Source organism: Eurytemora carolleeae, unplaced genomic scaffold, assembly GCF_000591075.1.
Source record: "Eurytemora carolleeae unplaced genomic scaffold, Eaff_2.0 scaffold1652, whole genome shotgun sequence".
NCBI classification, from domain to species: domain Eukaryota; kingdom Metazoa; phylum Arthropoda; class Copepoda; order Calanoida; family Temoridae; genus Eurytemora; species Eurytemora carolleeae.
Window position 1 is genome coordinate 14,949 of NW_019397563.1, and position 27,370 is coordinate 42,318.

Genomic DNA, 27,370 nt, shown 5'->3' on the forward strand with positions numbered 1-27,370 from the left:
CATTATATTGAATTTCTTATACTTTATGAAATTGTTCGCAGATTTCTTCAAATTTCAGGAAATCTACAGAAAATGTTTTTGAACATTGACACATTACAGAAAACAATAACTGAATAAGTTTACTGTCGAATTTGTACTGCAAATTTCGTCGTCAATATTGAATAACTTTTTTATAACCGATTCTTAAAAAAATATCCCTAAATGAGGATTTTTAAGATTGAACTTTTGCTCTTGTTGAACAAATATGCAACGTAAAAACGATTCATAGGTATCAAATGATTCTCCACGGTACTACATTCTTAGTTCAACTACCACTACCATACATTGCCGGTCACTCCCTTAAAAAATAATTAAGGTCCAAAAATTACTTACATTCAGTTGGCAACATTATCTGGTGTTACTCGTGGCCCTTTTGGTATTTAGTTTATAAGGATGTCCGTGTCACCTTATGTTATTCCAAGGGAAGAAATGTAGAATTTTAATTAAATCACATTAGCTACATTTAAGGTATCTATTTATAAGGATGTCCGTGTCACCTTATGTTATACCAAGGGAAGAAATGTAGAATTTTAATTAAATCACATTAGCTACATTTAAGGTATCTATTTATAAGGATGTCCGTGTCACCTTATGTTATACCAAGGGAAGAAATGTAGAATTTTAATTAAATCACATTAGCTACATTTAAGGTATCTATTTATAAGGATGTCCGTGTCACCTTATGTTATACCAAAGGAGGACATGTAGCATTTTAATTAAATCACATTAGCTACATTTAAGGTATCTATTAAAACTGGATGTATGTCCATAATTATGCATATAAAGACTCTAATTTTACTCTTAATGTAACGTGAAGTCGTCATGTGTTTCTTTAATTAAGTTCTAAAAGAGAAGAAAGTAACGAGTTTATAAAATGAAAACTGACATACTTAAGAGTATTGTAAGGAAACCATCGAGGTTATAGTGTATAAAGTGATGATGTACGCTAATCATTTACTAATTGTAATGTATAGGGCATCAACTATACCGAATGCATACTGCATATTTGTTTGTTATAAGTTGATTCTGGCCTAACCTATAGTCATAGAGAATAGAATATATAGAGAGGAATTAAAAGAATCTCTCGGTATGAATTTTTTCAGTCCCTTTCAGCCTGAAAGGGAGTTCAAAGTGTACAAATCATGTAAATGTTCACAAATTATATGCAGTAGAGTACATTAATACAGTATGTCCCCTGTACTATCCATTTCAATTTCGAATTTTTTAAAAAGGTGAATAAAAACATCATTTGATTTATAGTTATATCATCGTTTGTAAAGTGGAAGGCATTGGTTAATTATGAAACCAGCCTATTTCATAATTTGGTTTTCTTTAAACAATAATTTTAGATTTTCTATAAAATGATGTTCCAGGGCCCAACAGGTTATATAGCATAAATGTGAAGTACACCTGCAGTATGGAAACAGTACAACAAAATGGCCGTTTTACACTTTTTTCTAGTAAATTCCTCTCTATATATTCTATTCTCTATGCCTATAGTATATCAATATTAATTAGTAAACAGTTGTAAGTGTACAGTACTGCTAACTGAGCACACAGGTAGAGAACTATCATCCCCCTGAGCCCGAAATTTAAAAGAGTATCGTTGAACGAAACTCCCGAGTTTCCTTTTTGGGGTCTTAACATTTGTGTAGATTTTGATTTAAGAGATTCGAAAAAAATGGAAAATATAAATCAAGTGATAATATTTTATTACAAAAATATTGATATTCATAAAACTGCCTAACCCCATTTGTGAAACCCGGGTTTTAAAACTGGTTTTCATAACGATACCCTGTCTTAAGTTTTGGGCTCTGGTAAACAGTTGTAAGTGTACAGTACAGCTAACTGAGCACACAGGTAGAGAACTATCATCCCCCCTGAAGGAAACCCAATATCAGAACTCCGGCAGTTTTGCTTAGAAATAACATTAAATGTGGTATATTTAAATTTTGATTTTGCTTTTCTGGTTTCTTAAATTAAAATCTACGCATACACCCATATCCCCAAAAAGGAAATTCGGGATTTTCGCGCGTTCAAATTTCTGTTTCTGCATTATTACTAGATTTGTTGATCCAGGGATGGTCCAGGGTAAGGATAAACCGAAACTCTATTTATACAGGGTTACCTATAAAGCATGAGACTTCAGAGGCGACTATACGGAATTATATTCAGTGTTTGATCTTACATTTTATGTTTCCACCACCTGCTTATACAATTGTGTTTTTCCTTGCAGTTGCAAAATCTTTTTTTTTCTACAACCCATTTTAAGGAAGAATTTCAATTTTCAAAGAGTTTTATATTGGTCCTCATGAAAGTATGTTTCTTTGTGGGTAACCCTGTAAATTAACAATGTTGAGGTGAATGTATAGTATTGAATTACATCATGTCTACCTTTCTTACTCTTCCATCTATGACTAGGGACTAGGGACTAGGGACTAGGGACTAGGGACTAGGGACTAGGGACTAGGGACTAGGGCGCTTGGAAGGATACGATATCAAATGAAAAACGTACTGAAGAATTTTATCGAAAAATTACAATCAATAATAGGGGGTAGGGAGTATGGAGGAGGGAGTAGGGAGTAGGGAGTAGGGAGTAGGGACTAAGGAGTAGGGCGCTTGGAAGGATACGATATCAAATGAAAAACGTACTGAAGAATTTTATCGAAAAATTACAATCAATAATAGAATGTGTTTTTGTGACTCATTGTATAAAAGTATGAGGGGGGGGCAGGAAGGGGGAGAGAAGGATCAATATGTCTTATCAGCAAAGTCAATATATGCAGTGTGCAGTGTGCAGTTGGGTAACAAGGCCACCTCAACTTTGTAAATAATAGCAGCTGGAATTCTGTATATCAAAATTATTTAAGAAACAAAATTTTAATCATGTTTTTTTCAGAACACCATGTAGAAGATTAGACAAGCCGCAGACTAACATCCGTCTGCCTTTGGGCAAAATGCGTAAATTAACGCAAACCAACTGCGTTTAAATTGCGCAAAACATCAGCGCTAAAAATACGCAAACCATCAGTGCTAAAAATACGCAAACCATCAGCGCTCAAAATGCACAAACCATCAGCATTGAAAATGCGCAAACAACAAGCGCTCAAAATGCGCAAACCATCAGCGCTCAAAATGCGCAAGCCATCAGCATTGAAAATGCGCAAACAACAAGCGCTAACATTTTGCACAAACAAACTGAACATTTCAGCAGAAAACCATCACACAGCTATTTTCCAGCACAATTAATTTTCATTTTCAGGAAACAGGTAAAACTTGTTTTTTATTTAATCTGAAATTTTGGAATCTTTTTAAATCCAGCTAAATTTGTTATATGTTCAGGAAGACCTATCTTGTTCCTCTACCCAACAATTGCATTTAAGAATGAAATGTGAATACATGAAAAGATTATAAAGAGAGAAAATGGTTTTGAATGATGTATGTTGTATGACTGATTAATGAATAGTGTACAATGCTTTTATGCATTCTCCGCTCTCGAACATTCCAATGTTATGATTTGTTCTTTGATATTTTTTTAATAATTTTTCTGCAATTTTTTTTCTTGTAAAAAGTATTAATTATTTTTGCTTATTTCTTATTTTTATAAACATCAAACACTTCTATATTTACTTATATAAATAATATACATGTATATATTTATATTTATGTGTATATATATTGTAATATTTTGTAATTTTATTATTTCAGTATTTTTAAAACACTTGTTTAAAATGACTGTCTCCGACTCACCAACATTCCATTTGAAAATTAGTTCTGTGATATTTGTTCCATTTTTTTTAATTTTACGTTTTTTGCCTTTTTTTCGAATACATTTTTTTGGTATCAATTGAAACACATTTTTTAGACTTAGTTTTAAGTCCAAGATTATTTCAGTTTGCATTTCATCAATTTTTCTACGCAATCTAAAATTCTAATTTAAAATTTTGTTATTATTTACAAACTTACAGTTGCTCCTTTTTGTTTGTTAGAATTGTAAAATATGTTTTTCGTAAAATGTTTTCCTAGTTTGTAAGGGAGGCCTCAGGGTACTTTTTAAGAAACTTATACCAACAAAGGTTGTTTTATTTTCTCACAAACTTTTCGTAAATTTTTTATTGTTAAATATTAAAATAATGTTTTCTTAAATTGTACCAGAGTGCCACAAAAAAGTCCAACCAACTCCGTCCATTTGAACTGATCGCATAAAATAATTTATCGACAGTTCTTTAGATTTAAGGGAATTATAAAATTGTAATCAGAAAAAAAATTTAACAAATAAATCTTCTTTTCAATCTATTTTTTTCTTTTTTTTCGTTAATCATTAATACTTTATTTTCGAACTTTTTGGGCTATCTTCTTAATTTTTGTATTGAACAATATTGACCAAAGCTAGAAACTCTTGTATTGCGGATATCAAGATCAATGTTATCTGTAAATTATATTCAGGAAAGTGTCTAAAATTCCATCAATCAGACTGTCGTTTTTAAAAACCGAACAGCCAATCAGAGCCCGAGAAATTTTGCGCGCAACCAATAAGAGAACTTTTCTTAGACGGAACCAACAAAAGGGGATTAAGCATAAATCAAAAGTGTCCACAATGGATATTAAGATTAAAGAGAGTGACCGGCAATGTATATTAGTTGAACTGAGAATGTAGTATTGTGGAGACATTTTTTAGAATTTATTTGAGACATGTAAGTTTTAATGATGTATAATTACTGAGTTAGAGTGCAAAGTCGACGTTCAAAATAATCCAGTTTGTTGGTTACGTTTTGAGAATCGATTTTAAAAAAAATATTAAATAGTTACCACAAAAAATGCTCAAAAAATTCGACAGTAAACTAATTTAAGAACATATTTATCAATTGAAATTTTCTCAATCGCAGATTTCTTCAAATTCTTCAAATGTCGTCTTTTCAATAAAATTTACAGGAAATCTACAGAAAATGTTTGTGATGAACGAGACATTACATATACCGATAACTGAATGAGATTACTTAATTTCGATGATAATGGATAATTTTCATCTTCTCAACCTGTTCTTAAACAACTACTTAGTTTACTGTAGAATTTTTACTACATTTTTCGTGTTCGTCATTCAATACCATACTAGAGCATAATTCAACAACCATACATTGCCGGTCATTGCTTTTAAGCAAACAGAGCTGAGATATCCTTAATCCCGATTACTTAATCTGAGTATCCAATGGACACACTTTTATCTTTCTTCCTAATCCACTCGTTCTTGGATATAGTAGAGAAAAATAAAAAAACCATTTTTTTAAATCAGAGAGTTCCTCCCGTTTCAGTATGTAATCTTAAATGGCGCGCAAAATTTTTAATTTTTCGGCTTCATAAGAGAGGATAAAGCATTAATCTCAATATCCATCATTCTAAAGTTTTCAGCTCTGGATTAAGGGTAAACACAAAACAGACTGGTAATTTTTTTTAGATCGCTTGATCACGATATCCACTGTGGGAGCTATCGATTAAAGGATCAATGCGTAAAATCTTCATTTCAGTTTTTCCTCCCGTAATCAAAGCTTCCTTCATTCTCTGATGGAGGATATCAACTAAAGATTAATCTAATCTGCGGATTAATAATTTAGATTGTGATCAAGTATTGATATCCACAATACGTTCCCAGTAGATGTCTGTTCCATGATCCATTCTTGTTCTTATCTACATAAACTTTGCTTGTCTAGGTTTCTGTTCCATAATCCATTCTTGTTCTCATCTACATAAACTTTGCTTGACTAGGTTTCTGTTCCATAATCCATTCTTGTTCTCATCTGTATAAATTTTGCTTGTCTAGATGTCTGTTCCATAATCCATTCTTGTTCTCATCTGTATAAATTTTGCTTGTCTAGATGTCTGTTCCATAATCAATTCTTTGGTTCTCATCTGCATAAACTTTGCTTGTCTAGGTTTCTGTTCCATGATCCATTCTTGTTCTCATCTGTATGAACATGGTATGAACTTTGCTTGTCTAGGTTTCTGTTTCTTTGTATTCAAAGTTGAACAGTTTTGACAGGAAAGAAAAGGATTAAATGTCGTTTTTTCAGAGAAATATAGTTAAAAACCAGAATTGTTACTAGGAAAGGGGGCGCGAAGCGCTCTAAAAGCCTTTTTTAATATTTTATTTACATTACTACTTATTTATTTTATTTACATTCTTTACACATATACCAATAAAAAATCTCTACTTCAAAAAAAAACACCGAAACCGTGCAATACTATTTCAAACCTGCGTTTATAAAAAAATTATTTTCAAATGAATTTATTAAGATAAAATAATGAAAAACAAACAATTGAAACATTTTAATAGATTGGAATAAGGCTGTTTTACAAATAATGGATAAAATTTTAAATACATAGTAGTCTCCAAAGTAAAGTAAAACGCAAACGAAACACAACTCTAATTAAATCTGAAAAGTTCATTTTAAAATTTCAGTAAAATAATTAAATTTTAGTTGCACGCTGTTTTGAATATAAAAAAGATATATAATCTTTAGTCTGATTTTTTGTCATGTACATTCAATGGGCTTTGAAACAAAGGCATGATGCAGTTTACATCCTATAAAAGTGACATGATGCAATTTTGAATCTTGATTCTTGAAAACGATGAAACCAAGAACTCTCTGTATCTTGTATCTAGTTCATCAACAACAACTGGATCCTAAACAATAGCAATATTCAAACTTCATTAATACACTGTTTAACGGTTTTCCTGCTAAAATGTATCAGACATTTTTTTCTTCAAACTTTATTGAATTTTCAAATGCATCCTAAAAATCTAATTTTTTTTATGAATAATTAATACCTTTGTAAGTTTAAGTAGTAGAGTTTTTAGCGAGGCTATTTTCGTTTTACTACAGCCCTTAAACAATTAATATATTAAATATACACTAACAATTTTTTATTAATTGAATGCAGTACATATTTTACAGGACGGGTTAATAGGACTTCAATCACAAATGCGAACCCGGACATAAAGCTAGATCAATACTGATTACCACAATATGTATCTCTAGCTCTCACAAAAATTGTCATGCACAAATAGTGTTTACAAAATTTGATAAGACGCGTCAAAATAATTAGATGTCACTTAAGATTAAACTCTTACATTTTTCAATCTTTACTCCTTTAATTAAAGAGACTGTAAAGGAAAAATCTGACACATGTCCGTTTTGGTATAGTTTTGACACAGTTTTATGTCAATTTCTTGAGACAGGAACATCAGAAAGATGTTTTAAAAGTATCGTTCAAAACCTGAGATTCTCAGGTTTTATACTAACTATACCCCCTTTCATTTTTCCTTTACAGTCCCTTTAAAGAGATATTAGAAAGAAAAAAGCTTTGAATTCTAATGTAACCGAGTTAACTTTCTTTTCTCATACTTGTGAGTAAAATCAATGCTAGATGAGCTACGAAGTTGTACCAGAGATGTCACGTCGATTTTTCCTTTTCATACTGTTTGTAGTTTGCAGTGTAAGATAATCAATAAAAAAGTTGAATATAGAAACCAACCTGTGAAAGTGTTTGTAGATGTGTGTAAACTGTAAAACAAACATCAGTGGGGTCCTGAAATATTTGATAAAGGGTTTATCCTAAGGTTGTTTATGAAGGTTAGATACTCTGGAATCTGGATACACTCCAATGTACGGAAAAGGTCGTCTTCATCGCATTGAACACTCAAAATCTTCAAATGTAAAATACGAAGCATTTGGCCCATTTTAGCCCCATCATGTCCTTATAGGAATACGTAAACGCAGTTTTATTAGAGTGGCATATCTGATTCACAACGGTACCCTTTCAACATTAATCTGAGTAAGAATGAAGAAGCTATCGCTGTTTTATACCTTGAAAAGTTAAATTTGATAATATACCTTTATTATTTCTTAACCGTCACTATTACAACCTCTATTAAAAAAAAAACAATTTTTCACTGTAAAATAAGGATATCTTGTTGATGCTTAATCAAACACAGGCTTAAAAGGTTTAGTTGTGAATCCGACATGTCCGTCTTTAATCGGAGGTTCACTTAAAATTGTTTCTCTAGTCTTCAGGGGAATTGTGTCTTTGTGACATTTCATGTTTAATTTTTTTTACGATAAATAGATTTAATATAGAAATGATAAAGGTTGCCTGTATTTTGTTGCATGACAAAACCATATTATTATTTTCTTATTTATAAGCGTTTTATCATATCATCATTGCTAGAAGACAAATTAAACATTTTCTAGATCTGATATATTTTTAAAAAAATGGAAGACAGAAAACCGTGGAATTATTGTCCCAAGAAACTGTTTCTAATTGTTTTGTAATTAAAAGAATATCAAAAAAGAGAACCATTGATGGGATTGATAGAATAGAATAAAAGAGAAACCATGGTTGGGATTGATAGAATATGATAAAAAAGAAATCATGGTTGGGATTGATAGAATAGGATAAAAGAGAAATCATGGTTGGGAATGATAGAATATCATAAAAGAGAACCATTGATGGGATTGATAGAATATCATAAAAGAGAACCATTGATGGGATTGATAGAATATCATAAAAGAGAAACCATGGTTGGGGTTGATAAAATGTGATAACAGAGAAACCATGGTTGGGATGATAAAATATGATAAAAGAGAAACCATGGTTGGGATTGATAGAATTTGATAAAAAAGAAATCATGGTTGGGATTGATAGAATAGGATAAAAAAGAAATCATGGTTGGGATTGATAGAATAGGAAAAAAGAGAAATCATGGTTGGGATTGATAGAATAGGATAAAAGAGAAATCATGGTTGGGATTGATAGAATAGGATAAAAGAGAAATCATGGTTGGGATTGATAGAATAGGAAAAAAGAGAAATCATGGTTGGGATTGATAGAATAGGGTAAAAGAGAAATCATGGTTGAGATTGATATAATATGATAAAAGAGAAATCATGGTTGGGATTGATAAAATAGGGTAAAAGAGAAATCATTGTTGGGATTGATATAATAAGATGAAAGAGAAATCATGGTTGGGATTGATAAAATAAGATAATAGAGAAATCATAGTTGGGATTGATAGAATATGATAAAAGAGAAACCATGGTTGTTAAGAGCAATTTTTTTGTAAAAATATTCAAGACATGTTTTTTAGAATTAATTTGTTACAAATCCAAACAAAACTCATTTGTTGCAATTCAGAATTGAAAGAAATAATAAATGAGGTGAACCATTAAAATGTTTTATGAATACTGTACTGTAGACTGTAGTATACCTGTACTGTACTGTACTGTACTGTAGTATACCTGGAAAGGAACTTCAGGTTGAACTTGATCAAGAAAAACAAGATCCCGGATTAACAATAAGATTTGAATGCTCTGCTCTACAGACGCCTGTAACAAAATAGTTGCTGTTTAAATTAGTTTAAAGGGACTGTCAGTGAAATAACAAGTGACCGTCCATGTAACGATTTCAATGCTCAATTCACAATGGTACCATTCAAACCTTAATCATATCAAAAATTTGGAAGATACATTCGATTCGTTTCTCTGAATCAAAAAGAATTTATTTTTGTGAGTTTCACCAATGCTTTTTATAAGCAAGAAATGCGCAATTCCCTTTTGCAGAAAAAATATAAAATGAAAATAATCAGATTAAAGAAACAAAAACATCATTGATATCTGATTCATTCTTGATCAGACAAAGTTTTTAAGGGTACCGTAGTAAATCTGGAATTGTCATCTTTGCATTGAGTGTAACTTAAAATTGCGCTTACAATCCCTTAGAAAAAAATTTTAAGTATTAGGATTTTAAAATGTAAAAACAGTGAAGACGACTTTTAGACCCAAGTTATGACATTAAATAGTCTAATAAGCATGGGGCACAGCAATCGTGTAGTGCAAACAGACCCATTTCACTCAAAAAGTAATTTCATAAGTCAATTTTTTGCTTTGTGACAACATAAAATACACTTTCAAAATGGCTAGAAAGTCGTCTTCCCGTTTCATAGTTTTCTGGTTATTCCTGTATAAAAAATACCTCAATAAAATCTATGATAATAATCCATATTTTCAATTATAAGACATTGCATTATTTTTGTTCGAAATTTTCCTGTGCCTTACTTTAGTTTTAAAGTTTTATTAAAAAAGAAAAAGTAAGTTTTATAAATCTCAATTATTTTTCTTTCGTATACTGGTTTTAAAATTAATAAATAAAGAAACTGAAAATATCCAAGTTTGATTTAGTATTTGAATTTGTAGATTCTTCAGAAAATTGTGCATGAGGAACAAAAGAAATGTTTTACATATTTTTTTTCCTGATTGTACAACGAAAACTAAAGATGGTCAGAGGTTTAAATTTTGGAGAGAGAAAATTTTTTGGGGGGATTTGCAGAAATTTAAAAAATTTAGTTTATCTTTTGATACCTTTACTTAAAAATACATTTTCCCTTAATATCATTTATTTTTCCTTTTTTCACACTATGTTTGAATAGAGGAGGGTAGGGGAAGGAAACACAGTGGTCTAACCTTGTTGGTTAGAAAGACGAGAAAAATAAATCTGAAAACAGATTTTACATCTTCCTCTCCAAGCCAGGCATAAAACTCTCCTGTGCAATTATAGAACATTATTAAAGGGACTGTTAACGTTATTATTATTACTATTACTATTACTATTACTATTACTATTACTATTACTAGGAAAAAAAGGTGGGAAAAAATGTGTACCATGAGTAACCGCAAAAAAATATCAGCCCATTTGGTCCAGCCGTTTGGTCGGCCAGAGGGAACGTTTTGTTTAATTATTTAGATAATTATAATTATGAATTACCGGCTAGACTAGATAGAATAAATGCGTCAACTTCATTTTTAGTTTTAAAGATCCCTTCTTTCCTCTCCTTTTCCTGTCTATGTTTAGAACCACTCCATGAGGCTGCTATCCTATCTGCAACTTCCCACACATCCCTTAAATAAACAGGACTTAGGGATGGGCGTCATTTTAGTAAAAAAAAAGTTTTCGTTAAAGATGGTGTCGTTTACGAAAAAAAACTAACAATGGACGAACGACTTGGATCGTTCAGAGAAATAAAAATCAATCGTCTTTTAAAACGAACAAACTTATCTAAAAACGACGCATAAAAAGTGAAGACAATTAACGATAATTTTGAGAACGAGCAAAATCAATTTTTCTAACGATTCACAAAAAAACAAATGAAATAGGTCGTTCACGAACGATGATTGAACGAAATATTTCATTAAGGATGGTGTCGTTTAAAAAAAAACTAACAATGGACAACTGAGTTGGATCGTTCAGAGAAATAAAAATCAATCGTCTTTTCAAAACGAACAAACTTAACCAATAACGAACGATTAAACATTGTAGAAAATTTACTTTTTAATTTTGAGAACGCGAAAATCAATTTGTTTAACAATTGAAAAACGAATTTAATATGTCGTTCACAAACGATTAACGAACCAAATGTAAAAAACGAAAGAATCACAAACAATGAACAAAGGAAAAAACGAACAAAATTGGTCGTCCACGAACGATAAACGAACGAAAAGAAAAAACGAACGCGCCGCCCATCTCTAACAAAAAATGTAATTAAAGCTAAGCCGTTTATTTTTTACAAAAATAAGTTTTCTTATATATTTTGAGATCGAATAATTCTCTTTACAACATTTGGTACTTTCCACATAACCCTGATATATGAACAATACCTTTCTAAACAAATATTTTTATTTCATCCCTTACCTAAAATCTGCCAGAGAGGGTTCCCTCTTAGAATTTCTTATCCCCATATCTCCCATCCCAGGGACTAAACATCAAGTTTAAAGGGACTGTAAGCGTAATTTCAAGTGACCCCTTATACAAAGAGGACATACTCGATGAACACGGTACCCTTGAAACCGTAATCTAATCAAAAATGTTGGAAGATACCATGTTATTAATGTTTTAATGTTTTTAAAGTGAATATTTCTGTGAGTTTCCATTGTTGCTTAAAAACACGAAATGCGTCAGACACTTTCGCAGAGAAATCACAAATGAAAATTAACATTTTAAAGAAACAAAAACATATCTATCTCAAGATATCTAATTTATACTTGATCAGAAAAAGCTTTCAAGGAACCGTTGTAAAACTGGGATCTATTATCTGTTTGAATACAATCCCTTTAATTTAATTTCGCCATTTAAGATTTAAAATTAAAACGGTTCTGGACACAACTCATTTTTCTGAAGAGCATTTGATAAGATCCCGGATGCACCGTGATTTTTAAAGTTGCAGCCTTGCAAGCTCTCAAGCAAAAAATTGATGATAATTTTCTCAATTACTTAGAGTTTCTAAAAGCAATAGACATTCCAAAGTGGACTCTGTCTTAAATTGATGAAACTTTTTATAAGCAGGCTCAATCTATTTGATATGCAATGCAATCAAACATATTTGCTTGCAAGGAGACACGAGGATGCAAGTTCGCACAAGTATTTAGTTTACATACAGGATGACCCATACATAATGAGTCTTAAATGACAATATGATACTTAATAATATAACGATTCAAATCCAGCCTTCTGTCTGAATGGCATTAATTTCAATGTTACTTCGATATCTGTTGTAGTGGCATCCAAAATATGTAAATGTTTGTTAATGTTACCCAAAATATGTAAATGTTCGTTAATGTTACCCAAAATATGTAAATGTTCGTTAATGTTACTCAAAATATGTAAATGTTCGTTAATATTCCCCAAAAGATGTAAATGTTCGTTAATGTTACTCAAAATATGTAAATGTTCGTTAATATTCCCCAAAAGATGTAAATGTTCGTTAATGTTACCCCAAAGATGTAAATTATGTTCGATAATGTTACCCAAAAGATGTAAATGTTCGGTAATGTTACCCAAAAGATGAATATGTTCGTTAATGTTACCCAAAAGATGTAAATGTTCGTTAATGTTACCCAAAAGATGTAAATGTTCGTTAATATTACCCAAAAGATGTAAATGTTCGTTAATATTACCCAAAAGATGTAAATGTTCGTTAATATTACCCAAAAGATGTAAATGTTCGTTAATATTACCCAAAAGATGAAAATGTTCGTTAATATTACCCAAAAGATGTAAATGTTCGTTAATGTTACCCAAAAGATGAAAATGTTCGCTAATATTACCCAAAAGATGAAAATGTTCGTTAATGTTACCCAAAAGATGAAAATGTTCGTTAATGTTACCCAAAAGATGAAAATGTTCGTTAATGTTACCCAAAAGATAATAAATAATAAATAATCTGAGCGATTTTCTTTAAACAGGAAAGCTTTAAAAAAAATATCGAATATAGGATATAAAATTACCTTTTCAATTAAACGCTCCCTATGCTTTCCCTTAATTTCACCGTGACTGAAGGGTCTGAAAATCAATTAAATTATGAGATAAAAGGTCGTCTTAAATGTTTTAAAATAAAACAACACTGACCAACAGAAAGACATGATAAGCAAGTATTCAATGCTGACTGCCTGGATATACTGCCTAATTGTTGGGTAATATATACCTAACATAAATTGGCTTGATAAGGAAGAATGTTAAACAGATAATATTTGATTTATTTTTTAAAAAACGAAAGTTTTGTGTATTTATTATATTATACTGAGCTTTCCATATCATATTAGATTATCTCCAATATTTAACGCCAAAATACACACATAACACTCGAAAAACATAGTATTTTCTGCATGCAAATCTTAATATTAGGAATATACAATTTTTTAAATGATTAGTTTTTTTTTAAGATTTTCGCATTAGTCCCGGAAATCGCAATATGATGCGGGACACCCTGTATGTAAATGGTATCACATCTCTCCAAATGTATCACTAGAAAGAGGGGAGGGGCGTACAAACCCCCCCCCCCCTCTACACATGAACTTAACCTTTAACTGATCAATAATATGGAAAACATCGTTGTTTTCCTAGCTTGATAAGTGGTTTATTCTGAAAATTTCCGTCTTATTTTTTCTGGAGTTAAAATGCGCAATTTCTTTATTTCAATTTTCTTACTGTCCCTTTAAACACGTCAAGTTGTGCTTCTTGTTTTAACACATTCACTCGAAACATTTCCCCCGGTCCCATCTGGGTCAGTTTGGAAACATAACTGAAGTTTGGGGGGGGGGGGAATAAAGGAAGGGAGGGATGACCCATGTCGACCCGGGCTTTCTCAAATTCTCAGTTAGAGTTACTCAGGAGTAAAGATGAGACTAATATACAAGGTTACCCACAAAGAATGAGACTTCAGAGACGATTGTTCGGAAATTGTTAAGTCCGTTTTCTTGCTTTCTGTGCCTAATAATTAAGTACACCATCAAAGTACTTAATTGAATGCAGAAACCAAAAATCAAACTTGAAATAGGATCATGTTTTTTAGAGTTTTGGATTGTCTTTACATTATCATGCTTTATGGATAACCTTCTATGTTAGATGAGCTGAAATTCTTCTAAAATATTAACTTCATGAGCTACCAAAAGCATTTTGAAATTACAAACATTTTGTTCGAAAATATTACCAGAATTATCGAACTATCTTACAAATCATTATACATCCCGATCACTCTGTCCGTGGTTATGAATAAGATTTTCGTAATAAATAATACTCTCTGCAATGATATGGATGTTAAATGGCACAAGCAAATCTAAAAAGAGGTTCTCCAATGTATATTTTTATCTACAGGGTGTCATGAAATTAGAACGCGTCTATGGGTCTAAATTACGATTTGGGGGACAAATCAGAAAATTTAAGAAGAATGAATCATTTTGAAAAATTTAATATGGATAATAGAAATTTTTTTTGCAAAAAATGCTAGATTTTTCGAGTATTATGTGCGTATTTTGGCGTAAAAGATTGGAGATAGTGTAATATGATATGGGACGCTCTGTATAATGCAAAAAATGTTCTCTTGTTGTTTTAAAACAAGCAAAATTAAAACTTATCTTAACATTAACTTAAGTTTTCCAGTATTTATATATATATTGGATCTAAAATTGTCCTGTACATCTTAATTCTATAAGAATGTTGTATTTACTTTTTAGATCAAAATTGTCCTTTATTATAGCTTGTCCCATATTCATATCTTTGATCTAAAATTGTCTTGTATTTATATCTTTGATACAAAATTGTCTTGTATTTATATCTTTGATACAAAATTGTCTTGTATTTATATCTTTGATACAAAATTGTCTTGTATTTATATCTTTGATACAAAATTGTCTTGTATTTATATCTTTGATCTAAAATTGTCTTGTATTTATATCTTTAATCTAAAATTGTCTTGTATTTATATCTTTGATCTAAAATTGTCTTGTATTTATATCTTTGATCTAAAATTGCCTTGTATTTATATCTTTGATCTAAAATTGCCTTGAATTTATATCTTTGATCTAAAATTGTTGTATTTATTATTTAATCTAAAATTGTCTTTTATTTATATCTTTGATCCAAAATTGTCTTTCATTTATATCTTTGATACAAAATTGTCTTTTATTTATATCTTTGATCTAAAATTGTCTTTTATTTATATCTTTGATCCAAAACTGTCTTTTATTTATACCTTTGATCTAAAATTGTCTTGTATTTATATCTTTGATCTAGAAGTGTCTTGTATTTATCTATTTGATCTAAAAGTGTCTTGTATTTATATCTTTGATCTAAAAGGGTCTTATATATTTATATCTTTGATCTAAAATTGTCTTGTATTTGATTGCTGTGAGTACAGTGCTTAAATTTAAGAATGGCTCAAAATGGGGGTATGAACCATTGAGGGTAGAAGAGGCGGGAGGGGGGAGCAAAATGATTAAAGATGATATTGAAACTCTTGATTTTGTAAATCATGACGACATTAAATTTTTGCTTTGAAAACCTATGTTTTGAATAAATATTTTAATGGTTTTGAAATTTTGTTAGATATTTAGTTTTCAAGGTCTATTTCTTAATATTTACCATCTCAATAGTCTATAATGTATAAAATTTTACAAAAACTTACAGTCTACTAAATTACTCTATTTTTCTACAATGTTGGTAGCAAACACCCTGTCACTCTTATACACTTTTTTAGGTTCAAGCATAACTAAATCAATTTTTTCAAACTCTCCAAAAATGGCCACCTTGCACAGCAATGAGTCTGCGTGAACTAATCAGTATCCTTGTCTAGGGAGTGCACGCAGAAAATAAGAAAAGTGCATTTTAAAACTGCAATGCAAAGGATAGGCCTAGATAGGTTTGGTGAGTGCAGCTCTGACGTCATAAACCAGCAACCTCAGTTGGGAGAGTTAAACGAGGCGTTTAAATCAACAAAAAATAACCAAAATTCCGCAAAAACAGCAAAACTTGTTTCAGAGATTAAAATACACAATTCTTATTGATATTTCAGCCAAAATTCATGATTTATCAGGCATTTTATGGACAAATAATGAGGATTGTATCTCATTGTTTCGATTAAAATCTTAAAAAAACAAGTTTAGAATCAAAATAATGAAAATTAGGTTCACAAAAGAATTTTTTTCTCGTGGATACCTATTAGTGTTATCTAGTGAAGTACCTAAACTGGTATTGAACATAACAAGCCTATAGGAATGTTGAAAATTAAATTTTAAAATTGTTCGAACCATTAAACAAAAAGGAAATAGCATTAAATAAAGACAAAAAGAGTATTTACAAAACCTGTAAAAAATATCACCAAAAAACCTGAAATCTATTTTAAGAGCGTCAATATCCTTGACTTTACTACAGTAAAAATGTTTTAGAACTTAAATATCATTTCTACAAATACGACATTTGATAAAATGGAGGAGACGTTATTTTAGAGCTAAAGAGTAGATTTAGGATTTAAAATTCACATATTCTTGGCCATTTTTATCTTCTTTGAAAATATGAAGAGTAAAGACTCTCAAATTTAAAAGAAATCGAAATAGTTATTTTGAATATAAAAAAAATTAAGATTTTTGTAAAGACGACATTTTGGAACGTCATAACTCTAAATGTTATCATTTTAAACATAAACACACGGGAAGTGGGAACTTCTCATTTTGGTAGTATTATATCGTCTATACGCAAAATTCCAACTGCCGAACTGTTCACCTACTAACTTTCCAACCTACTACAATATCTGACCTATGACAGCGTTTTTTAGTATATATTTAAGATATCATAAGGTTACGTCGGGTTAAGACAATTTCTTGGGTGAGCGCTGCGACTAGGACAAGATAGGACAGGCTATAGGGCTGGGTGCTGCAGCCACATGTCAAAATGGCAACTGTACACCACTTGCGAGTAGGTTCGAAGTGTAGTATAGCTGATGAGCGTAGGTCGAAAAATACAGCATCTTTATATGTTAAAATATTATTATTTTACAATAAGTAACTGTTTTTTACTTTAGTTTATTAATTTGAAAAATTTGATCAAAAACTTCTTTTTTCAAAATCATAAATAAAAAATGTGTTTCTCGGAATTAGTTTGAACGATTGTCTTCCATTTTACCATTTATTTCCGGCATTTTGGCTCCCACCTACAGGTAAATTTCATGTTTATTTCCGGTATTTTGGCTCCCATCTACAGGTTAATTTCATGTTTATTTCCGGCATTTTTGCTCCCACCTACAGGTAAATTTCATGTTTATTTCCGGCATTTTGGCTCCCACCTACAGGTAAATTTCATGTTTATTTCCGGCATTTTGGCTCCCACCTACAGGTTAATTTCATGTTTATTTCCGGTATTTTGGCTCCCACCTACAGGTAAATTTCATGTTTATTTCCGGCATTTTGGCTCCCACCTACAGGTTAATTTCATGTTTATTTCCGGCATTTTTGCTCCAACATACAGGTAAATTTCATGTTTATTTCCGGTATTTTGGCTCCCACCTACAGGTAAATTTCATGTTTATTTCCGGCATTTTGGCTCCCACCTACAGGTAAATTTCATGTTTATTTCCGACATTTTTGCTCCCACCTACAGATTAATTTTATGTTTATTTCCGGCATTTTTGCTCCCATCTACAGGTTAATTTCATGATTGTTTCCGGCATTTTTGCTGAGGGGAGGGGGGCAAAAACTCGTCCCCCCCTGGTTGCGCCACTGGCTATCGAGAATTGTAGGTGTTTTTTTTTATTTCTAGGCCAGATGCCTAAGTGTCATTTTTAAAGAACTGGTGAAATCTGACCAACAAATTCAAATCAAAACATATTTTAAATCTTTCAATTGTCTATTGTTTTCCTGGTCTTATACACTTTACAGTGAGAAGCAAAAAACTGTGGAATAGGAAGACATAGTTAAGACTCAAGTTATGATTCAAAATAGTCCTATGAACATAATACAAAGTGTGCACAGAACGGATCATTCCACTTTCAAAGATGATGTTCAAGCTACAAATAAAACTATGTCGTCTTTCTATTCCAAAGATTTCTAATTCTCACTGCATCAAAAATGTTTTTAATAGATCTTCTTTATTGCTGGATTAAATACATTTACATTTATTTTACACTTAATTCCCAATTCTTAGGTGTAAAAAGTTCCATTTTTATATTTAGTAAACTACACAAAATAACATTTTGATAACAGTAAATATTTAATTGATTACAATGAAACATTTCTTGAATATCCATAAATCCAAGAATTGAAGATCTTGAAATTGATATAGATACATTTAATTTATGATTAATACATTAAGAAGTAATAAAATTAATTTTTTAATTAACATGACCCTTAATTCTAAGATTAAATATTAATTACATTTATTTATAATTTAAACATTAAGAAGTGATAAAATTCATTTTTTAATTAACATGACCCTTAATTCTAAGATTAAATATTAATTACATTTATTTATAATTTAAACATTAAGAAGTGATAAAATTCATTTTTTAATTAACATGACCCTTAATTCTAAGATTAAATATTAAATACATTTAATTTATGATTTATACATTGAGAGGTGATAAAATTCATCTTATATTTAAAATGTCCCTTAATTCTAAGATTAAATATTAATTACATTTAATTTATAATTTATACATTGAGAGGTGATAAAATTCATCTTATATTTAAAATAACCCTTAATTCTAAGATTAAATATTAATGACATTTAATTTATAATTTATACATTCAGAGGATATAAAGTTCATCTTATATTTAAAATAACCCTTAATTCTAAGATTAAATATTAAATACATTTAATTTATGATTTAATGATTTAAAGGGATTAAATTCATCTTTGATTTTAAATAACCCCAAGTTTTAAGACTAGATTTATGTTTAATTTATGATTTATTTATTGAGAATTACAATTTTTAATTGTTTTCTCTTCTCTCAGAAAAATTAAGCAAATGAATCGATTTTTTCTTTTATTAACAGACATTCCTTTAGGAAAGGTCTGCTGTAACATGGATCTGCATAAGCAAGTTATTAGATTAGCAAAATTTAATGAAAATTTGTGTACACCAAATTAATGAGCTGTTGTTAAAGTGTTGATCTGTTTTTAAATTTTTATGAGATGTTTTTAGAGTTAAATGAGGTGTTTCATGAGTATCGTCTGTGGAACCCCAACAGCCAATTAGAAGCCAAGAATGTTGAACTCAACAAATGAGAGAAAAAAGAAATTGTGGATGAATCTAGAGAAGATCAAACAGATTTTGCGTAAAATTAGAAAGTGCCCACCGTGAATATCGAGATCAAGCTATTTAGGTATCGAATAGAAAAGTTCCGAGAAAGATTTATCCCTAATAAAAAGACGTAAATCTATAATAATGAATATTAAATAGATCAAATGAATTATGATTAAATGGAACAGTTTACACCTTTATAGTACAGTTTAACCCATAACCTTGGAGCCATCGAAAGAACTTATGAAATGTCGTCTTCCCAATGAATTTATAAAAACAAATAAATAGCCATGAAATATTTGGGGGCAGTTTTAAAGAGTTCCAAATGATTATTAAACTTAAAGAAAATAAATATCTACAGCGTTCAAAATTATCAGAATATCAGTAGGTTCAGAAAAAAACATTTTATAAGTTCTTTCGGTGTCTCCGAAGTTCTGGGTTAGACATGTAGATACTTTAGTTCCGTTGTTCAGCTTCTTTTCTTGCTTGGTTTACGTGAAGAAACCCTAAAACAGTTTTAATAAATGTATTGTTGAAAACTGGATATATAAAATATATCAATATAATGAAGACAACTTTCGATTTAAATTTTGATTTACATCAAGCTTTTAATGTAGTATGGAATGGATACACATAAACATAGAAGTAAAGTGAAGCTTTCGATTAAAAAGTTTCTTTTTGATTACTTTTAAACTTGTAATTCGAAAAAAGATCGTTAACAATCAAAACTTAAATACAAAACTCGTCTTCATTCTATTGATATAATCGCCTACCACTGTAGTTGGGTAATGATAGAGGTACACATTTACAATTAGAGGGTTCTAACTTTAACGATGCAATTTAGTTTTGTTTACCCGGTCCCATTTCAGTTTATAATGTGCATGAAAGCTTCTTTAAAGGCTCAACTTTATTAGAAGTAAGGAGTAACCCATTTGAAAACCATATTCTTTCAGATTTTATCATGATATCGCAAAAAATAACACTATAATGTCGACGCAGAATTGAGAACGCACTTTTAAATATGCACTCATAAGTATAGGGTGTCCAGCAAAAAAGAGAAATCATTTCGCAGAAATTTCGAATTTTTCGCGAAAAATACCAAAATTTCGCGAAAAAATATCCAAATTTTCGTGAAAAAAATACAGAATTTTTGCAAATTTTTTATCAATCATTTATTAAAGTAAAGAATAAGAACTTATTAATTATGATAAAATAAAACTTCTAATGCTGAGCTCACAGAACAGAGTATTCCACTCTTTTTTTTTGCACAATTAATTGTTGCAGCTACAATACTTTTGATTTTTTGATATTATTATTTTTCGCAAAATTACTATTCGCAAAATTATTTTCCGTGAAAACTTTAGTCAGGAAATTTCGTATCATTTCGCATTTTTTCGCTAAATTCATTTTTGCCAAAAAAATCGAAATTTCTTGAAAAAGTTTGCAAAATACGAACGAAAATTTTTGTATTTTTTCGCAAAAGTTTTCGTTCGGTGGAAACCCTACATACCCTCAACTTTAAGAGGGCTTTACCTGATCTCAACGTTATAGGGTTTCCAGTCGTAATTTCGTTACGCGTAATTACGCGTAACGAAACGTAACACTTTCTTTCACTTACGCAGGAGCATTACGCGTAATTACGCATATATTACGTTAAATTACGCGTAATTATAGTTTTCATTATTACGCATAATCATTACGAAATTTCGCGAAATTACGTTGTAGAAATTACGCGAAATTACGCCGTAATTTCGCGAAATGAATATTTCCCCAATTACGCATAATCCTGCGAAATTACACGAAATGAAAATTATTACGCGTAACTGCACGTAATTACGCGTAAGAGAATAATCTATTACGTTGGAAACCCTAAATATAACCTTTAATCCCTGTATCTGATAAATGTATTTATAGACCGGAAAGTATTTAATTTCCCCAACATTTTTGCAGCAACAAAACCGCAAGCGAATTAAACCATCTAAAGAAGAAAGAATTTCAATCATTTTTCTTAGACAAATTGGGATCGAGGGCCTTTCGCCCTTAGTCTGAAAGGGTACTATTGAGTATCGGGTACACTCCCCCCCTATGAAATGAGGGTCGCTAGAAATAACATCTACAGACCCCTTAAGGATTCACGTACAGAAGAAAAGTGTTACAACTTACGTAAAGGTTTCTTGTAACTATAATTATGAATCTATTGTTTTATCTTTCACTCATGGTCATGTGACACGTCATGGTAAATTTCATTATAGATATGCAATAACAGTGTTTGTAAACCTACCAACGATGATGTACGGAGCTAGGAACATGATGATGAGAACCGGTATCCCGTACACTGCAAACCTTTTACAGTAGGTTATGAGGGTTCCCTTCTTTCTAGCGTGGGAATACAGGGATCCTAGGGTTTCTACTTCAATCTAAATAAAAAAAAATAAAAAAAATACGACGTGCACGCCAGGCACTTAAGATAAAACTATTTATCTATGCCAAGCTGGGGTAAACGATGGGAGTAACTATTGCTATAAATAATATTATAAATTTAAAAACTACCCCTGGTATACAATCTCATCTGTACATAAAATATATTCTTGATTATCGGCTTAAAATAGATTAACTTATAATAATTCTTTATCCTTTTTTAAAACATATTTCAGAATTTTACCAAATACTGCAACAATACTGAAACAAGAGACAAACAATTGTTGTTTTTATCTTCTATACCCAATACTCGATTGTTTGGTAAAATTCGATGTTAAAGGCCTGGCGACGCTTGAAAATTAGCTCTGTCTTAATTATTTGTGCATCACTTTCCTTTCAAACATTTTACCTGTTCATTGCGTTCAATGAGATTCAAGGGATTTACCTTTCTAAATTTCCTGAGAATATCTCCAACAGATCTTGGTACATCATTTCTTCTCACTAAAACACCAAGATGGACTCAGAAATTTTAAAATTTTTAGCTCAGAATTTGTTCATTGTTAATTGCATTATTAGATATAAAAATCCTCGAACTTTGAAAGAATTTTCTCTCTTAAATAATATGCACTCTAAAGTATGAATTAAAAAATCGATTAAATTCTACAAAAATCGCTTGTTCCGCAGCAAATGTTTTTTTTAACAATTTATTAATTTTGAATTTTTAATCTTATACAGAAAATTCATTTTGAAAGAAAATAATTATTTTTGTCAAAACCAGTATTTTTGTTGTTGTGCGAGTAGGTCGGAAGTGTAGAATAGCTGATGATGAGTAGGTCAGAAGTTTAGTATAGTAGATATCAGATGTATTTGTAGTTTTCATTTTTGTTGCTTATCCAGGAATGTCTGACTTAACAACTGATTGAAGGTCAGGGCTTCAAACAATTATTTATTGTTTATTTATTATTTGGCAACAAATGTTTAATTACTGCCAAATGAGCGGTTTTTTTGTTGAAAATAAGCTTATTAGACAGCCATCCAAATTTTGATGCCAGATTAGTGAATAGGGATTTTTTGATTTCGTAATTTAAATTGGGCCCAGTTCTCATACATGAGGATTAGCCATATAAAGGCTGGAGGGTCTGATTCTATGTAAAGCCTGGGGGGCGTTTGGCGCCCCCCCCCCCCTAGAAAAAGGCCTTAGAGAATAGGTATAGGGTTGGAATGCATGTTCATTGCATTTTTTCATGACCAGCTCAAAGAAAAAAATTAGACCGATAACTTTAACAGTTTGGGTGCTAGGGAGGGTTGAAAAAAAGGCCTAAAAAAGGGTCAAAAAAGTGAGAAAAAAATATTTTGTGACACATATTTCTACATGCATTATCAAGGGCCTTTCAAAAATAGAGTTTTTAGATCTGGAGCTTAGTCACAAAAAAGTTAGGGGCTATTTTAGATTATTTTTTCCCAGACCAGACTTTTTTCCGCCCTGTACCCTACCGATAAATGAAAAAAGATTTTTTTTTAACAAAAAATCCTTTGAATTACTTTTCATTAAAAGTCACAAAATTTCACGGTGATAGTGTCAAAAATGAGAGTGCTAGGACAAAAATAAACTACAACGGGGGGCGCCAAACGCCCAGCCCCAGCCTGTTTAGGGTTAAAGGGGACGGATGATATCCCTCTTTAGATTGAGGGTTAACCAAACTGAGTTCAAACAATAATTGAGTGTGACAATTGTGTCAAGAATTCTTACCAAACAGGGGTTCAGGGCTGGCAGCAGTAACATCATGATCATCATCGTTAACTTTAATTACGTGTCCATGGTGGTTAATGGTCCGTTGGGTCTGAAAACACATTGTTTTAAAAGTAAATTAACATTTTTTAAAGTGGCATTTGAAATTACGGACATTGCTGATTGCGATTTCGGTTTCAAGTGCTAATTTGAAATTACAGTCATTGCTGTTTGAGATTTCGGTTTCAAGTGCTAATTTGAAGTTAAGGATTGCTATTTGAGATTTCTGTTTCAAGTGCTAATTTGAAGTTAAGAATTGCTGTTTGAGATTTCTGTTTCAAGTGTTAATTTGAAGTTAAGGACTGCTATTTGAGATATCTGTTTCAAGTGCTAATTTGAAATTAAAGATTGGTGTTTGAGATTTCTGTTTCAAGTGCTAATTTGAAAATTTTTGGAGATGGAAAAGGAAGTTATTTGCTCAGACTTCTTTTTAAAGAAACGTTAACATTAAAACCAAAAAGTTAAATTGAGTTTTAAAAAGGTAATCTAAGCTTTTAGGTGGTGTACAGATACAATTCTAAGGCTTAGGTTTTCAGTTCAGTTTCAGTTTTACATTTTCATTTTTAAGCCGATTATCGTACATGCATATATCACACACCACTTTGATCATCCGCCTCCTATTTACACATTCAATTTCAAAAAATGCATATTGATTTCGGTTATTTAAAAAAAATAGTAGGTCGGTTATTTTATCTCCGGTTTTTTATATACGTTTTTGATGAGCAACTGCGCAGTTTCGATAAACAAAATTTACCTTCTCTTCGTTTTCAGATTCTTGATGCGGGTGAGATTCAGTAGACCTAACATTAAAATAAATATCTTAATCAAAAAAATATCCCAGACAAAATGAATTAGAGCCCTGCAAGTTTCCTCAGAGGGCAACTTTTTTTCAGAGGGTGCTTGGGAACCTTAAACAAGTAGGTCAAAAGTTAAGTAAAGGATAAATACAAATTTATAAACATTGATGATAACTGAAAACAATACCTTTAAACAAACCTATGTATAGGGTGTCCCAATAAATATGGTAATTAAGTGACGAAATCTATATTGTCTAGTTTAACCGAACTTATACGCGGTATTTTATAATGAACACAATTTTAGTAGTATCCCCGTTAAAAACATTTCATGATTAAAACTCCTAAAATTCCCAAATGTAGTTTACTATCTTTGTGTTTTCGCAATTAATGTAGATATTAAGAAATCTTTCCAGATTCAAATTTATAACACAACAACAAATTCGTTTAAATGTTTTATATCTCTGTGAATTTTGAAAATGCAAAAAAGCTTTATAGAACCAATCTTTATTTTTATACACTCTTGGAAGTTTTTAAACTCTTAATTCCCATGTTTATTGAGACACCCTGGTGGTTACTGAAAGGTGTTAATTCAAAACTATAAAATATGTTTAGCCTTTCGTTAATTCAGGTTTAAAAATGAATATCCTAAATTGTTTTTACACACAAAAATATCATGAATCTTACATTCTCAGATAATCCATGTAAGTGATGAGAAGAACTTCAGCAAAAGGTATGATTAAACAGAAGATTAGATATATGTCCACCATCTTCATGTACGAGGTTGGGGGCAGACTGCTACTCACCTGAATAAAGGGTTGTTAACCGTTCCAAAAAATGATCAAACAACTTTCGTTTTTTATTTTTTATCTTATCTCATCTTAACTCATCTTAACTCATCTTAACTCATCTTAACTCATCTTAACTCATCTTAACTCATCTTAACTCATCTTAACTCATCTTAACTCATACTCATCTCATCTCATCTCATCTCATCTCATCTCATCTCATCTCATCTCATCTCATCTCATCTCATCTCATCTCATCTCATCTCATCTCATCTCATCTTATTTTATCTTATCTTATCTTATCTTTACAAATAACTTACGCTGACAAAGAGAGTAACTAGGACCAGCAAGGTAGTAAGATTAACAGTAACAATTGCTTCAAAAAAGAATGGTTTGAAGAAAATTGTTACATAGCTGATAATGATAAGCAGGATTGAAGGAAGGTAGGTGTTTAAAGCAATGGGTAGTAGATTTCGTCCCAATATGATATTCATCTTAAAATTTGTTTCATTCCATTAAATGATTTGTTGTAATTTAACGCTAAAATAAGAAATTATAAAAAGAATCTGATGAGTTAAAGTGCAAAAAGTTTGCAGTCGTTGTTTCTAAAGTCTTTTTGAAGTCTGTTTAAGTCTTTTTTAAGTCTTTTTAAAGTTTGTTACACTGAAATATTCAGATTTTAAAACGTAACTTACATGTGAATACAGTAAGTACAAGTATTGGGATTTTCATATTTTCCATCCACAATTTTTCTGGATCAATTCCGTTCAGAGTTAGCATTTCGTAATCATATTATTTAAAAGTTTTACATTATTTATAGCTCTAAGAAAGATAGTAAAACATTAACAAATTGATCTGGAGAAAAAATTGAAAACCCTATTTCAATCCAAACCTTTTTAAACATTGCAATTTTTAAGTAATCTTTACCAGTGCCGTGCTATAGATGATAACTCACTTTAACATATATTTTCAAAACAATCGTTTGAAACATTTTTGTGAAACAAATTTCCTTAAGCGTCGTTTGTCCATTATTCTCTGAAATTTTCATTGAGTAACTCTCAACAACAAACTCCTTTATAGACTTCTTCCCGAAGAAATTTATTATTTCTGCCTCTGAAAATAAAACAATTCTTGCATTGCATTCTTCATACCATATCTTATTTTTGTTTATTTAACAATTCGCATACCAAGGGTAGCAAAATCCCCTGATTTGCCGAACATGGTCAGCTGCAGTTGACAGTTTTGAATGTCGAACGGATACCATTGAAGATCATACTGACACAGAAATCTAAATAAAAAAATTTTAGCTTGACATTCCAACAATTATTTCGACAATATTTTTCTTTATTAATTTTAAGTTTTATTAAAAAAAAGATGTTTCTAGTTACTTTTGTCTTTTATTTTTTTTATCAATTTATAAAAATCTAAAATATTCATTATGTATTGCAGAGTTTTATTCGAAACTGTTTTGTTGCAGGTATCATGTTTTGCTGTATTTTATGAATTAAAATATTTTGTTGATTTATTAGTTTGCTTTCTTGAAATCCAGAGATCCTGAAATGTTAATAAATTCATAGAATGTCTAAAAAAACCATCTATTTTTCTACATTTAAGATTATATGCAATTGTTTGCGAAATTCTTTGCAAAATCCTCAAGAAGACCCAAAAAAACTATTCTCTAGGTATAAAACTTTATATAACCTTGAAATTGTCTTATTTACAGAATTTCATGTCGTATTTACATCAGAGAAATGGAATAATTATACACAACGTCACAAGTGTCAAATGTAACAAGGAAAACGAAATTTTCTAAAAACTCGGTGATGGTGATGGGCCAAACCTCTGTAGAGTAAAAAAGTAGATGTTGGTTCCACATTTATTGAAAATATATTTCGGTCTGGGTTGACCCTCGTCAGTTCTAACGATA

General features: G+C 30.7%; 2 protein-coding genes and 1 long non-coding RNA gene across 4 annotated transcripts in view; 1 reads left to right on the plus strand and 2 right to left on the minus strand.

Moving 5' to 3' along the window:
- Positions 1 to 2,917: 2,917 nt before the first annotated feature.
- Positions 2,918 to 4,335, plus strand: LOC111714924 (uncharacterized). The gene is made up of 2 exons (XR_002768122.1): positions 2,918 to 3,308; positions 3,382 to 4,335. It is a non-coding gene; the product is annotated as an uncharacterized LOC111714924 (long non-coding RNA).
- A 1,968-nt stretch (positions 4,336 to 6,303) lies between these two features.
- On the minus strand, positions 6,304 to 16,142 carry LOC111714923 (uncharacterized). The gene is made up of 9 exons (XM_023490157.1): positions 16,046 to 16,142; positions 13,371 to 13,425; positions 11,779 to 11,842; positions 10,855 to 10,988; positions 10,554 to 10,633; positions 9,333 to 9,419; positions 7,570 to 7,623; positions 6,863 to 6,919; positions 6,304 to 6,718 (listed from the first exon to the last, which is right to left on the minus strand). The coding sequence occupies exons 3-9, from the start codon at positions 11,832 to 11,834 to the stop codon at positions 6,617 to 6,619; spliced, it is 570 nt and encodes a 189-aa protein (XP_023345925.1). The 5' UTR covers positions 11,835 to 11,842; positions 13,371 to 13,425; positions 16,046 to 16,142; the 3' UTR covers positions 6,304 to 6,616.
- A 3,875-nt stretch (positions 16,143 to 20,017) lies between these two features.
- Positions 20,018 to 27,370, minus strand: part of LOC111714922 (uncharacterized) — a 24,405-nt gene continuing 17,052 nt past the window's right edge. The window contains exons 13-21 of one of the 2 annotated variants that reach the window (XM_023490156.1): positions 26,631 to 26,731; positions 26,453 to 26,556; positions 25,764 to 25,937; positions 25,343 to 25,461; positions 24,616 to 24,661; positions 23,823 to 23,913; positions 22,518 to 22,573; positions 21,936 to 22,071; positions 20,018 to 20,160 (exon numbers count right to left, since the gene is read on the minus strand). In XM_023490156.1, the coding sequence (XP_023345924.1) occupies positions 20,111 to 20,160; positions 21,936 to 22,071; positions 22,518 to 22,573; positions 23,823 to 23,913; positions 24,616 to 24,661; positions 25,343 to 25,461; positions 25,764 to 25,937; positions 26,453 to 26,556; positions 26,631 to 26,731 (877 nt within the window). In that variant the 3' untranslated portion in view covers positions 20,018 to 20,110. Of the gene's footprint in view, positions 20,161 to 21,935; positions 22,072 to 22,481; positions 22,574 to 23,822; positions 23,914 to 24,615; positions 24,662 to 25,342; positions 25,462 to 25,763; positions 25,938 to 26,452; positions 26,557 to 26,630; positions 26,732 to 27,370 lie in introns of both variants that reach the window. The other variant, XM_023490155.1, reaches the window with a different exon arrangement.